The sequence below is a fragment of the Hemicordylus capensis genome, chromosome 6 (assembly GCF_027244095.1).
Source record: "Hemicordylus capensis ecotype Gifberg chromosome 6, rHemCap1.1.pri, whole genome shotgun sequence".
Taxonomy (NCBI): Eukaryota; Metazoa; Chordata; class Lepidosauria; order Squamata; family Cordylidae; genus Hemicordylus; species Hemicordylus capensis.
The window spans coordinates 26,584,672-26,599,275 of NC_069662.1; the positions used below are offsets into that span (position 1 = coordinate 26,584,672).

At 44.8% G+C, this 14,604-nt stretch overlaps 1 protein-coding gene across 1 annotated transcript; it reads left to right on the forward strand.

The window, feature by feature from the left end:
• Positions 1–254: 254 nt before the first annotated feature.
• On the forward strand, positions 255–9,584 carry LOC128330309 (vomeronasal type-2 receptor 26-like). Its single transcript, XM_053262964.1, has 4 exons — positions 255–390; positions 4,322–4,549; positions 5,980–6,106; positions 8,770–9,584. Exons 2-4 carry the CDS (start codon positions 4,418–4,420, stop codon positions 9,519–9,521), a joined length of 1,011 nt encoding a protein of 336 aa, XP_053118939.1. The 5' UTR covers positions 255–390; positions 4,322–4,417; the 3' UTR covers positions 9,522–9,584.
• Positions 9,585–14,604: the final 5,020 nt, after the last annotated feature.

Here is a 14,604-nt window from a genome sequence, read left to right on the forward strand (position 1 = left end):
AAAGAATAACCACCAGTTTGTCTACTTGAGGGTTCACACTTTGTCCAAAAAGGCCCTCAGATTTCAACCCATTTCGTGGGTCTCTCAGCCTCAGCCTATACTACTGGAGAAAGGAAATTCACTTACATTCAAGGGTCCTTGTAAGAATGGTTGGCATAGTATATCAATAAGTAATTGCATTTATTATTATTTTATTCCTGCATCCCTTCACATCACTTTATAGCTCATCTATGGCCCTGATCCAGCAATGAATGATAAAACCCCAGGCCTTCCCTTCTACCAGATGGCTCCTAATGAGGCTCTTCAGTATATGGGGATTCGCTCTTTACTCCTGCATTTCAATTGGCCGTGGATTGGGGTACTAACTCTGGATGATGACAATGGAGCAAGGTTTGTGCACACTGCATTGCCATTTCTTTCCCAGGGTGGCATCTGTTTTGCCTTCACAGAAACACTACCCACAGTAACATTTGTTTCTGATTTTTATGATTTGCTTGAGAAGGTGGCGGGAAAACGTGACAGACTCATGAGCAGCAAAGCCAATGTACTGATGGCCCATGGAGAATCTTATTCCATGTTGGCTTTCAAATGGTTTCCATATGTGTCAGAACAAGAACATGATATATCTCAAAGTAAAGTGTGGATTCTGACAGCCCAGCTAGAGCTCACTGCAGCAGTGTATCAAAGGAACTGGGATATAGGAATGTTTCATGGTGCTCTTTCCTTCAAACTTCACTCAAATGACCCACCAGGATTTTTGGAATTTTTGACGAGCAGAAACCATTTCAGCAAGACAGGAGATGGTTTTATCAGACACTTCTGGGAACAAGCTTTCAACTGTGTATTCCCAAATACATTTCAAGGCGAGCTAGTGGGAGATATTTGCACAGGGGAGGAGAAGCTGGAAAGCCTTCCTGCATCCTTTTTCGAAATGGGCATGACTGGCCACAGCTACAGTGTCTACAATGCTGTCCTTGCTGTGGCCCATGCTTTGCACGCTATGTCCATGTCATCTCACATCAATCCCAGAGCAATGATCCACCACAGAGGAGGAATAAGGCTTGAGAATCAACTGTTGTGGCAGGTAATGGGCTCAGTATACTCATGTTTATGAAACTGTATGGAGGCTCTATACATGATCTACATGTGGAGCCGAGGACAGTTTGGCGGGGGGGGCACTGCTCCCCACACATGAGCAGTCATGGAGCTGGTAGGGGCCGTAGTGATCTGGAAGTCCCAAGGGGCAATTGTGAGTGTGTGGGACATTCTGGAGAGACCCCCCGAGGTGGAGGGGCTTGCTATAGCCTCCCGGTCAGGGGTCTCCTTGTGAATCGCCACAGTGCAGAGCCGCAATGCGGCATCTCACAATCAGGAGAACGGGGTTAGTGGAGCATTCACTTCACTAACCTTGTTTAATGGGAGGATGCACTTAGTGCACTTTTCTGACAAGAGTCGTGCGGCTCCAGTTGCAGCACACAACTGCAGGCAAGCAGGCTGGGCTCCCTTAGTCCGCTTTCCTGCAGTCGTGAGAATCACCTCATGGTGTCATGTTTATGGCGCTTATGTTTATGTCTTCCTAAAGTGTTCTTGAGCTCACATTGGTAGACGACAATGTAAATGCAGGTCAGGACAGACTCTAATGTTTATAGTAAACAGGAAGCCCCAAACTTTTTCTATGCTTATATTTACATATTTCTCCCACTTTTCACCCATTGGAAATGAGTACAGTTGCTCCTCTTTCAATATCTATTTCCTGATTTCACCCTATTTCTAAATCCATGACAGGAAGAGTGAGCTCTTCTTCCATCACTCTGAGGCTATTCACACAATGGCAGAAAATTGGGCTAGCAGAGTCTAGCCTGATTTTCTCCCATCGTGAGAACCACCAAGCTTGGCTGTGAGCCCAGTGGTTCTTAAGTGGGTCACCCACTTGAGTAGCCCTGCCCTTAAACCGGGTTTGTTGAGTGAGCGCTCCTCAAACCCGGTTTTTCTAATTGTGTGTTGCCCTGGTGTGGCTCCGTGCCCCAGCAACTCATGAGTAGACCCCCGACTGGGAGGCTCAAAAGCAGCCTCCCAGCTCGGGGCTTTCTCCAGCATGCCCTTCGGGCTCGCGCAGGGAATGCTGGAACTTCCAGGGGCCACATGGCCCCCAATCCCCCCAGCCCCCACCAGCTCTGTAACAGAGCCAGCAGTCATGTGGGCAGCCAGTTTGGCCGCCCGGAGCAGACTGACTGCTTGTGTGCGGGGAGAGTGGGCTAAGCCCGCTCCCCCTGCTAACCCTCTGGAGGTGGGTCTCCTTGATCGTGAGACCCATCTCTCTGTCTTTCCCCCTGGTAACTGTGAAACCATTCTGATGCTTCTAATACTATGGACATAAATAAAAGCTTTATTTGGAGAAGTTTATAATGTTTATCATGCTCCTCTACATCAACTCTTGTGGTAAATTATGGCTGTGCTGCATGTATGTATGTATGTATGTATGTATGTATTTATTTATTTATTTATTTATTTGATTTTTATACCGCCTTTCCGAGCAGGCTCAGGGCAGTTTACAAGTAAAAGACAAAAATCATTAAAAACAATTAAAACAGAAATACAAATATAAACACCAATTTAAAAACATCTTAAAAACAATTAAACTATCAAAACAATTAAAACCCTGTAAACCAGGTTAACACTAAAAAAATTAAAACAAAATTGACAAAATATTTGACAAAAATGTGGAGCATCATCACCAAGTTTGGGGAGTGCTAAATTCTTATTAGGCATAGAGATTGTGGGTTTAAGATTCTATCAGAAAAATTTTAGTAGAGGAGACCTGAGCATTTGGATTGTGCTTATTGATTGAAGGGCAAAAAAGGTCTTATGCTCCTCTATAATTACTCTTTCTGTTCATTTTGTATTTGGAGCTGAAGTCCTTTGATCTCTCTGATGTATATAAGCAAAAGTTCACCAGTGAAGAAAGAAAATATTGCCATATTTGCTAACGATTAGAAGACAAAATAACATTATATGAACAGCTAATGTTGTATGTGTGTTGTATGTCACCCCTAACTGAGCAAAGGGGCACCTTTTTAAAATGGTGATTCTCTTTATTTATCAGGGAGAGAGCTACTGAACCTATCCATCCCCAGCACAGCATCCCTCCAGTGCCTGTTGCTGTCATCTATCTTATGTTTCTTTTTTAGATTGTGAGCCCTTTAGGGACAGGGAGCCATTTTATTTTTATGTATGTATATATGTATGTATGGCATAGATGACAGTTGGTCTTCCTCAGGCTCAGGGGCGTAACAAGGCTGGGGTGGGCCCAGAGACAAAATTTTAAAATGGGCCCCTCGCTGATACACACACAAGGAGGGAGGGTCGAGAGACAGAGAGATACTAGCCAGGTCGAAGGAAGAAATACGAAGGAAGGATCATAATGAAGGAAGCTCTGCGGGTGTTGGGAAGTCATGTGACTTGCCTCTGGGGGGCCCCTCGAGGCATGGGGGCCCCCAGGCAGCCGCCTCCCCTTGCCTAATAGTAGTTATGCTCAGGCTGTTGGAGGGACCTTGCTACCTCCCAGAATTCCATGGGAGGTAGATCCACACACTTCAGTAATAGTGCACAAACAAAAAGGACCTCATGTTACAGCCTAAAAAGAAACTGAGACTAGCAACAGCCACTGGAGGGATGTTGTGCTGAGGGTAGATGTGGACAGTTGCTCTCTCCCTGCTAAACATAAGAGAATCACCACTTTCAAATGTGCCCCTTTGCTCAGTTTGTGAGGGTCAAGTTGCACTAGTCCCAAACTGGTTGGTTCTATCTCCCATGTCATTCTGGGAAAACTGGTGATTTGAATAAGTCCTGTGTGGATGAAGGAAGTGAGAGGTATAACCTCTGAGAAGGTTCCCTTCCATCCACTGTGTAGGTCAAGCCCCTCATGGTAAGTATGGGAACATAGCAAATGGAATAAATACTACAGAGAGAGCTATAAATGTGCATACATCAACATACATATACAATGTGTGGGCAACAAAACGTCCAGAGTAACCACTCTCCATAATCCAAGTATATATGTTTGTGATCATATTTAAATTGACCAACATAATTACTCAGCATTCAATTGAGATCCAATGCAATGGAAGGCATAATTTAAAATTTTAAGATATCTCTATTATTTAAACATATCAGGGTAGATTTCTATTATTTAAACATATTAATGTTCTGAATAAAATATAAATTGCATCCAGCCAGGTTTTATATCTGGTTTGAAAGATCTAACACACAGCTATCCCATTTCAGACTTTTGAAATTCTTGTCTTTTATTCCTTAAATCTAGCTCCATTACTTTCTGAGTGGCGTCTCATTTAACAACAGTGCTAGAGAGAAGATATCCTTCCACCACAATGGGGAGTTAGTAGCTGGATTTGATGTTATGAACTGGATTATTTCCTCAAACAAATCTTTTCATAGAATGAAAGTTGGGAGAATAGATCCCTGGGTTCCACCAGACCAAGCACTCATCATCAATGAGGATAAGATTACATGGCACAGCTGGTTTAATCAGGTAGGCTTCCAATGTGCTTCTAGTTCTGATCCTCCAAAGCAGACACACAGCTCACATTTTGTGCCTGCCTCAGTAGTCCAGATGTGAGCCATTATTCCTTAAAGAGGGTTCAAGTTGATATTGAGTGTATTAACATCTGTTACATAAAACATGGTCCCTACCTTGAACAAAATGAACAATATTCAGTATCTTTGAAAAAAGATAAAAGTGTGGAATACAGTATTATTGATAAAATTAACATATTAATTACAGCCTATGTAGCTTTCTCATGTAGAACAAATAGGAACAGACCAAAGTATTACACCTATCAATCCACAAATAAAACCTTATTATGGTTTTTGGCTAGCATCTGGACTAACCGTACACAAGTACAAATCATTTGCACCAGGGCAAAAATGTTGCTCTAACTAGTATTGCTTAATTGGAAGTTTTCATTCCAGACTATTGTTGCAGGAGTGAAACAGGGTGCAACCTGTTTACACAACCTGTGGCACACCTTCTGCCGTCTTTTCCTCAGTCTGTATGTGTTGTAGAGAATGATGCTATCTTTGTTCCACAGGCACAATGCTTGTGCAAGTGGTCTGAGACAGCAAGGGATTGTGCAACTTGGAACATCTGCTCAGCAACACAACCTTTTTGTGCGTGTGCATTTGTGCGTCTTTGTTCATTGAACCAGTTGGTATAAGTCTGGAAGTCAGACATTACTTCTGACTTTGTAAAAGGGTCATTTTTATAGTTCCACTCATAATGATAAGGGAAAGTAGGAACAACCTGTAGCATTACTAATCTGACATGGGAGTCACTTTACCATGGTTCGTCCCACAATATCATGGAAAGGCTGGACTTAAGTCAGTGGGGCCAATCATATGTGTGCTTTGAACTCAATTATTTCCCTCTCAACCCAGTCGAATCACAAATAATTGGAGACATTTTGCCAGCATTTCAAGGATTTCCTTTCTGGCAAAGGAAGAAGCCATAGAAAGAGGTTCTAGTGCCTCTTCAGTAACATATGGAGGCACTTCACATGACATGTGTAAATCACCTGATGGGGTTCTGCATGGAGAGCAGGCTTAGCCCGTTCTCCCTGCAGATGATCAGCCGCTCGTAGCTGGGTGACCAGATCGGCCACCCACATGACCGCTGGCTCCATCATAGAGCTGGCGGGGGCTGTGGGGATCGGGGGCCACGTAACGGAGTGATCGCTCCATTGACCTTTTTTAAGGGGAGGGGGATTTTACGTGGCTAGCTGCCAGGAACCACGTGGCTCCCATTGCAGCACATGACTGCCCCAAAGCGGGCTGGGCTCCCTTAGCCCACTTTTGGGCGATCGTGGGAATAGCCTCATGAAATGCTCCCATGAGGGGCAAACCATGAGGATTAAAAGCTCAATATTCCAAGGTAGAAATGTTCTCCTTTCATTTATCAATTAGGTCCAGCCTCTTTCTATATGTACTGAGAGCTGTCAACCTGGTTTTAGAAGGAAAATGAAGGAGGGGGAGCCATTTTGTTGTTATGATTGCATCCCATGCCCAGAAGGGAGGATTTCAGACCAGAAGGGTAAGAAATATATAAAGTGCAGTGCAATCAGTTATTTTGGTAGTAACTAGGAGAAACATGTAAGATCATGTACATACCAGGTTTACCTTTCTTAAATATTTGAAATATAGTTTGGTAGAGATGCGCTGAGATGAAGCTGCTGAGGAAGTAATCATGTGTGATTAGAGAGAAATGAGAATTTCCCTAATAACTAGGAGGAACTCAAAATGCAAACTGTCCTGGTTTCAAAAACATGATTGCATTGAAAAAGGTATTCCAGCCTTCAGAGATCTGTACCCCAACAACAGAAAGAAAGAAATGGTATTCTCAGCCCTCCCTGCCCATCCCTACATCTCCCTTATGGGTGTAAAAGGCAGTGGAGGAAGGCTCAATTTCATGTAGGGGAGTCCCTGGCCTGCATGGAATATCCTAAGCTGAAATGATTCATCACATGTCATTTCCTTCCAGGAGATACTGGGGCATTTAGAACCCTCTTTCTTCCTTAACTTTTTTTTAAAAAGTTATTAATTATTAGTAAGGCATGAGGAGCATGGCAGAGATTTTGCAGTCACACAAAGATTTTGGACTGCTCAATTGTTCCAGGCACACACAATTAACAAGCAAGCAAGCAAGCAAAGCAAGCAAGCAAACAAACAAACAAACAAACAAGCCCTCAGTTTTCTTTTGAAGAGTTCATTGGGAATACTTGAAAAGCCCAATTGGATTTTAGGGCAGGCCACAGGGAGACCTGTGTCTCGAGTGTGTGTGTGATAGGGATGTGCAAATAGGTTCAAATTTGAATCAATTCGAATTCAAACCGGTTCAGGTTGAAGTTCACACTCAAACTAAACATGGCATTGAACTGGCAATGTTGGTCTGAGTTAGAAGCAAACAGAGCCTGGTTCTATTCAAGCCAGTTTGAACTGGTTTGAGCCTCCAAAACTGTTTGGGGTGGTAGGCACCCATGTGTGGTAGGCACCCATGGGTGCCAATGATGTCCCAAACCCCAAAGCAATTGGCCACTCCTGTGATTTTTAATGATTTTTTTGGGGGGGGTTGCATTTCCCCCATAGGGTATAATGGGGACTCAAACTGGCCCATTATTCCCTATGTGGAGCACCTAGGGGCACAAACCCAGTCTGGATGGTAGGCGCACAGGGGTGCCTACCACCCACCAAACCTCAAAGCAATCAGACACTCCTGTGATATTAGATTTTTTATTTTTTTTATTTTGAAGATTTTCCAGATGCTCAACTGCCCCCCCCCCCGGGGGGGGTGCCTGGACACCAAAGTGCAAAGTAGGTATGGCCACAACTCCTCCTGGGAGCCCCAAGCCCATGGTTTATTTTTTATATAATGTTTTAAAAAGATTTTAGCTTGTTTCAATGCAATGGATAGGAGTCCCTCCCCCATTCATAAGTAGAACAGTGTGTGACCTTAATTGCTGTGAACTCTGAAGGTCACATACTTAAGGTCACATACTGTTCATTGCATTGAAGCAGGTTGAAAACCTTTTTAAATTTTTAAAATATAAACTATGAAACCCACTGGCTCGGGTCTCCTGGGGGAAGTTGTGGCCATACCTTCCTTGTACCCAAACCCACTCCAGGCACACACACCCCACAGTTGGAGCATCCTCAAATCTTCAAAAAATATTCTAAAATTGTAGGAGTATCTGATTGCTTTGGGGTTTGGTAGGTGATAGGCATCCCTAGGTGCCTACCACCCACCCTGGGTTTGAAGGCTGTTTTGAAGCTTCTGATTACATAAATCATAGTGTCTTTCTCCTCCTCAGTGGTGCATTAAATGACACTTAGAGTAGAACTCTTTTAAATCATCTACTACTCACGTATATACAGGTATAAAAAATACTGTTTGAAAAATCTGAGATTCTAAAGCCCTTGAGACATTACATACTTTATCAAGAATTTAATACAAAGAGGCTGTTCTCACGACCAGCCTAACCCAGCTTGGGGCAGCCCAGCCAGGGTTAGGCTGGTTGTGAGAAGCAGCAGGATCTTCGCAGATCCCTCTGCTCCCTGCCCGCATAACTTTCTTAAGAAACCTGGCTGTTAGCTTGCATCCTTAGCCCGGCTACTAGGTACCATGTGTTTCATCAAGCTGAGTTCCGCCCAAGGAGATATAGAGATGGGTGCATAGAGCACCTGTCTGATGGGGGAATCACCAACGCAATGCACATGTCATGCATTCCATTTTGGGATAGCCGGAGGCTGGATATCTCACAGAACTGCACAGAGCAGGGCAGCTTGTGTGGGCACACCAAAGGCACACTGAAGATGGATGGTTTGGTTGTCTAGAGGGAAGAGCAGCCTACCCCCCCTTGCCCTCCCAGACCACCCCTAGTAATCATGATGTCTTCTTCGATATTCACCATCATTTTTCTTATTCTACATTTATCAGGATTTCCCATAGGAATGGAGAAAACATTACCTGTATGACAGGGAAATGTACTATATGGCAGTGAGATTTATGGCATGTATCTAAGATTAAGACTGGATCTTCTTCTTTTTCAGACATGAATGATTGTTATAAATGTGCAGATGAATACTATCCTAATAAAGACCAGGATTTATGTATCCCCAGAGGTATCAGCTTCTTATCTTATGAAGAACCTTTGGGGATCGGTTTAGCCTCTTTTGCTCTCTCATTCTCTTTGATCACAGGTTTGATACTAAGAACCTTTATAAAGCACCACAGCACTCCCATAGTCAAAGCCAACAACCGGAACCTCAGCTACTCCCTTCTCTTCTCCCTCCTGTTTTGTTTCCTTTGTGCGTTGCTCTTCATTGGTCGACCTCATCAGCTGACATGTCTCTTCTGCCAAACTGCTTTTTGTATCATCTTCTCAGTGGCTGTTTCTTGTGTACTGGCCAAAACGATCACAGTGGTTCTGGCTTTCATGGCCACCAAACCAGGATCCAGGGTGAGGAAGTGGGTGGGGAAAAGTCTGTCCATCTCTATTGTTTTTTTCTGCTCCTCTATTCAAGTGGGCATCTGTACAGTTTGGCTGGCAACCTCCCCCCCTTTCCAAGATGTTGACGTACACTCAGTGGGTGACAAAATGATAGTTGAATGCAATGAAGGCTCCATGACTATGTTTTATTTTGCCCTGGGCTATATGGGCTTCCTAGCCAGTGTCAGTTTTATTATAGCTTTCCTTGCCAGGAAGCTTCCTAACATTTTCAATGAAGCCAAGTTTATCACTTTCAGCATGTTGGTCTTTTGCAGTGTTTGGCTATTGTTCATTCCAACCTACCTGAGCACTAAGGGCAAATACATGGTAGCTGTGGAGCTCTTCTCTATTTTATCTTCCAGCGCTGGGCTGCTGTGTTGCATCTTTCCCCCCAAATGTTACATTATTTTAATGAAGCCCATGCTGAATAACAGGGGACATCTACGAAGGAGAAAGAGTTGAAGAATTTTAATACATGTATCTTTTGTTACCAGATTAGAGGTGCATGTAACATTGTGAAGCTATTCCCACGATCAGGCGAAATCGGGCTAGGGGAGCCTAGCCCGATTTTGCCTAACCGTGAGAACCACCAGGCTCTCAGGCAAGCCCGGTGGCCTCCAGGTGGTTAACTCGCCCAACTACCCCTCCCCTTAAACCGGGTTTGTGTAGTGAGTGCTCCGCAAACCCAGTTTTTAAAATCATGAGTTGCCACGGTGCGGCTCCATGCCGTGGCTACTCATGAGGAGACCCCTGACTGGGAGGCTCAAAAGCAGCCTCTCATCTCAGGGGTCTCTCCAGCGCTTGTGCAGGGCATGCTGTAGCTTCTGGGGGCCACATGACCCCTGAACTCCCCACCCCCTAGCTCTGTGACAGAGCCGGCAGTCGTGTGGGTGGCCAATCCGGCTGCCCAGGTCTGCCATCCTGCTCGTGTGCAGGGAAAGCGGGCTAAGCCTGTTCTCCCCACTAACCCCCTAGAGGCTCTTCTGAGAGGAGCCTCTGTGTGTGTGTGTGTGTGTGTGTGTGTGTGTGTGTGTGTGTGTGTAGCCATCTGTTGGATGAGGAGTGAGCTGAACTCCTGAAGAGAAGCTGGAGTTTAGGAAGTTTTTGAGACAGAACGATCTGAGAATGAATAGAGATACAGAGACTGAAAGGAGAGGCAAGTGGCAGTTTTCTGCTGTCGAGGAGTTGTAGGGCCAGCAGATGGAGACTGAGGACTGAAACTGCAGGCAAGCCTAAGATCTACTTCATTATCCATTTTGTGGAAACCGCCCTGAGCCATTCATGGAAGGGCGGTATATAAATTAAAATAGATAAATAGATAAATAGATAAATAATAGATAAAGCGATATAAACTTTTATGAGGCGCCTTCAGAACTTACTTGTTTTCACCACATGAGCAACAAACTTCTGAGGGTTTCTGTGTTCAGTGTTTGTTTTCTTTTGTTGTTTGTTTCATTTTGTTGTTGTTAATCAGCAAGAGATTTGGGTAATGGGCGGTATATAAATGTATTAAATAAATAAATAAATTGTTCAAATTGGCTTATTTATTTATTGAAACCTCCTCCTCCAAATACTCTAGGTGGTGAACTACAGAAATACCAACAACAATCAATTTAAAAATTAATAATACTAAAGGGCAAACGCCTGGCGAAACAGGTGTGTCTTAAGAAGGGCCTTAGAAGCAGCCAGGTAGGGGGCTGAATGAATCTGTGGATGGGGTGGGGAAGAGTGTTCCAAAGAAGAGGGGTGGCCAGAGGCGATCCCAGAGATATACAGGTGCTAAGCCCATAAAGGTTCTGTAGGTGGGAACCAGCACCTTGAATTGTACTCCAAAGGCAACCAAAGGTAAAAAGGTACAAATGTACCCCAAAGGTAATCAGGCAACCAGTGCAGCAACTCTAAAAAAGGTGTGACACTATCAAATCTACGGCCACCCATGAGGAGGCAGGCCACTGCATTCTGGACTAGTTGAGGCTTCTAAACCATTTTCAAAGGCAACCCTAAGTAGAATGCATTACAGTAATCCAAGCGAGAGGTAACAAAGGCATGAGTTACTGATGTCAGGGCCTACCAGCTGAGGAAAGTCCATAACTGGCGAACCAGCTGAAACTGGGCAAAGGTACCCCTGGCCATTGCCTCCACCTGCTGTTCAAGCAAGAGCCGCAAGTCCAAGAAGACCCCCAGATCACAAACCATCTCTCTCAAGGTAAGTGCAACCCCGTCAAGAGATAAACACACACACATCAATTGGCCAGATCGCAAACTGAACAAGAGCAACTCGGTCTTGGAGGGATTGAGCCTGAGCTATAAAATATTGTTGTTTAACAATATTTCTTTTCATTGCCTCTGAATGTATTTATGTGTTCATAAATAAGAAGTGTGGCCCTAGGGTAAATGGCAGATGGTTACACCATCAGATTTTTTGCACCAGATTTTTTTTTTCTTAATAACAGCCCAAAATATACATGTACCACTTTTCAGCTAAAAAATGTTCTCAGAGAGCTATATATAACAAAAGGAATGAAAAGGGTTCCATGCCTCATATAGCACTCAGTTAAAAAAGAAAAAGGGAGGAGAAATCAGTAGCAGTTACCTGGAGGTGCTACGCTGAACTGAAGAGAGATTGTTGCTCTTCCCTTGCTAAATATAAGAGAATCAAATGTATGAAAAGTGTACTTTCTAGGTCTACACTTACCTGGGAAGAGGGCAGATCTATAATTGAAGGGACGGGTTCAAAGAACCCACACTACCCAGCTCCTGAGAATCACCAGGCTCACCCCGGCCCCCCTCCTCTGAGCTTCAGCCTGGCCTCGTTTCTAGCCAGCTTCATTGTCAGCTGGGTGTTTTCTTTGTTCTCTCCCTCTCTCAGTTTGCCTGGTTTTGGCTGGTCATGAGAATCGCCTCATCGTCTGAGAAAGGATTGTCCTCTGTAAAAATAAAGTTCTCTTCAAAAGTCCCCATAGGGGATCCCATTACTGTTCACTTAATCTACCAACAGAACTGGCCATGAAAAGAAAATGAATTCCAGCACAAGGCTAATTCTGCCATTAAAAAATGAGTAGGAGGACATATTTCATCCACACATGAACTGAGTGTGTTCTCAATAACTTTCAGAGCCTCTTGGTGTAGAATACTGGTATACTAGCTGAACCCGCACAGAGCATCTGTGTGGCAGTACACTCCCCCCACCTTCTGCCCACCTCCCCCACCCCCTTCTGCCCATCTCTTCTCCCCTGCCCCCTTCTGCCCCAATCTCCTCTCCCCCACCCCCTTCTGCCCCAGTCTCCTCACCACCCCCACTGGCCTTCTGGCCCATTCTCCTCTGCTTTCTCACCGCTGGCACCATTATTTTTCTCCTGCCCGCCCACCTGCTTGAGGGCGAGCTGCACAGAGCATGCAAATGGGCCTGTTTGGCCACCTGATTCCCCGGTGCTCCCAAAGCAGGCAAACCTCGTGATGAGCAGTCCCTGGTGTTGCCATGTTGAGGTGGGCTGAAGCATCCGAACTTTGTGGTGGAACCTCTCCCCTTATTTTGTCCACCATCTTGTGTCTGCCCCCGACACAATTTTTCTCCTTCCTCCTTTCCCCAGCTGGCCCCATCTTCCCCCTCCCAGCTGCCCCAATTGCCAAATTGCGTCCTTCTCCTTGAGTCCGTTTACCTATCTGTGGTCCATTTTTCTGCTTCCTCCTTTCCCTTTTCTTTGAGTCCTATTGCCTTTCTGTGGTTCTTTTTTTTTTTTCGTCCTCCTTTCCCCTTTCTTTGAGTATTGTTGCCTTTCTTTGGCCAGCTTTCCTCCTTCCCCCCGACTCTGCCAATGCTTCACAAACCTCTCTCTCAAGGAGTGGTGTTACTCCTTTATGGCTTTTGGGCAGGACATAAAAAACTGGTACATGTGGATTATCTCCATCTAAAAAGGTATATGTACTTTGTGAAATATAGCCCATAGCAGTATTCTTCCAATAAAATATTGATCTTACTCTGTATAGATCTCGTAGGATCTGCTTCACAAGTAATGTATGATGTATCATCTGATAGTTCTCTGTACTTCATTCTCATAATCCTGTCTACTGGAAATCACAATTGCCCCATGCTTATCTGCAGGTCTAATAATTACATTAGGATCCTGTGCCAAAGTGTGCAGTGCTGCAGATTCTACTCTACTCAAATTACACCATTGTGGGTTGTTTTTCCACTCAAATTGTTTCAATTCCTTCATTACTGGGGTCTCAAATAACTGTAAATGAGGACTAATAGATGCTGGGAGATTAAAAGGTGATCTAGGATGAAATGGAGTCTGTGAACTATCCACCTGTTATTTATCCATTTAAATATTTAAGTTGCAATGTCCTAATTTTAAAAAACCCACACAAATCAGTTCTGTTCCACAATGGGTCATATCTCAGTGTCGGTACAAAGGAGAGATCTTTGTTCAATACTTTCTTCTCATTCTCACTCAGGCAACTATAAATCTGTTAGAAAGATTTATAATTAAGTCCTCCTCTTCTGATGGATTTTGTTGCCTACTCTCTTGGTCACATGATGGTCAGAGACTTCTTAAATAACTTTCCCCATGACCCATCTATCACGGAATTGAAGTTATGTTCTCTGAAAGCCTCCCACTGGGATGATGATGGGATCCTAAAACCCTCCTTAAAACCTGCACTCAAGAAAACAGCTGGCCTCCAATTGGGATAAGCTTCTAACAGCTTCGCCAGCACTGACAACTTAATTGGGCTGGGTTACCTGAGGGGGCTGGGGGTTACCCTCCCTACTATCATTGGGCTGGTTCCTGGGTCCTGACCACCACCCCTTGGCACAAGGAAAGGCGGAACTTGGATGCCTGGCCCCGCAGAATCTGCAGACATGCAGAATCTGAAGACATCCACACCCAGCAAACCAAGCGGGCTTGAACCCACTGCTGGCTTATGCCAGAGGAAGATGCGGCAACCGAGGGTTTGGACAGCAAGTGCCCACTATCGGACCTACCAGCCTCCACAGGGTGGGAGGGGGACATGATAACAAGCCACAGTTCCTGCAGGGGGGCATCCCGCAGGAGGGCAGGGTCTAAGCCCACCCTCATGTGAAAGCTTTCATCATACTGCATCCATGCCGCGCCCATGAAATCAGAGACTGCCTGGTGTATAATATCTAGATATTTCATCAAGGCCAGCCCTCTAGCAGGCTGAACTCTCAGAATGACCCCCATATAAATTGTGAATCCGGAAAGCCAGTTGTTCCAGGTCTTCTCCACTGGCTTCCTCTTAGTGGCCTCGTGGTCCTTGCAGGACTCCCCTTCCTTATGCTTAACCTCAGGTTCACAGAATAATAAACTAAAAATGTCCACATACTCCCCACTGAGTATCTTGTCCCTGGTTGCAGGTAATAGGTGATCCCCAAGGGGTAGCTCCACTGACCCATAAGAGGCATGTTGTGGGGATGGCATCACCCCCATAGGGTAAAAGCCTGCATTCCCAGTTGTACTTACTGCAGATGGAACTGATTGTGACATGGCCCCTCTCCACACCTGCCCAGCTACCCCCTGAT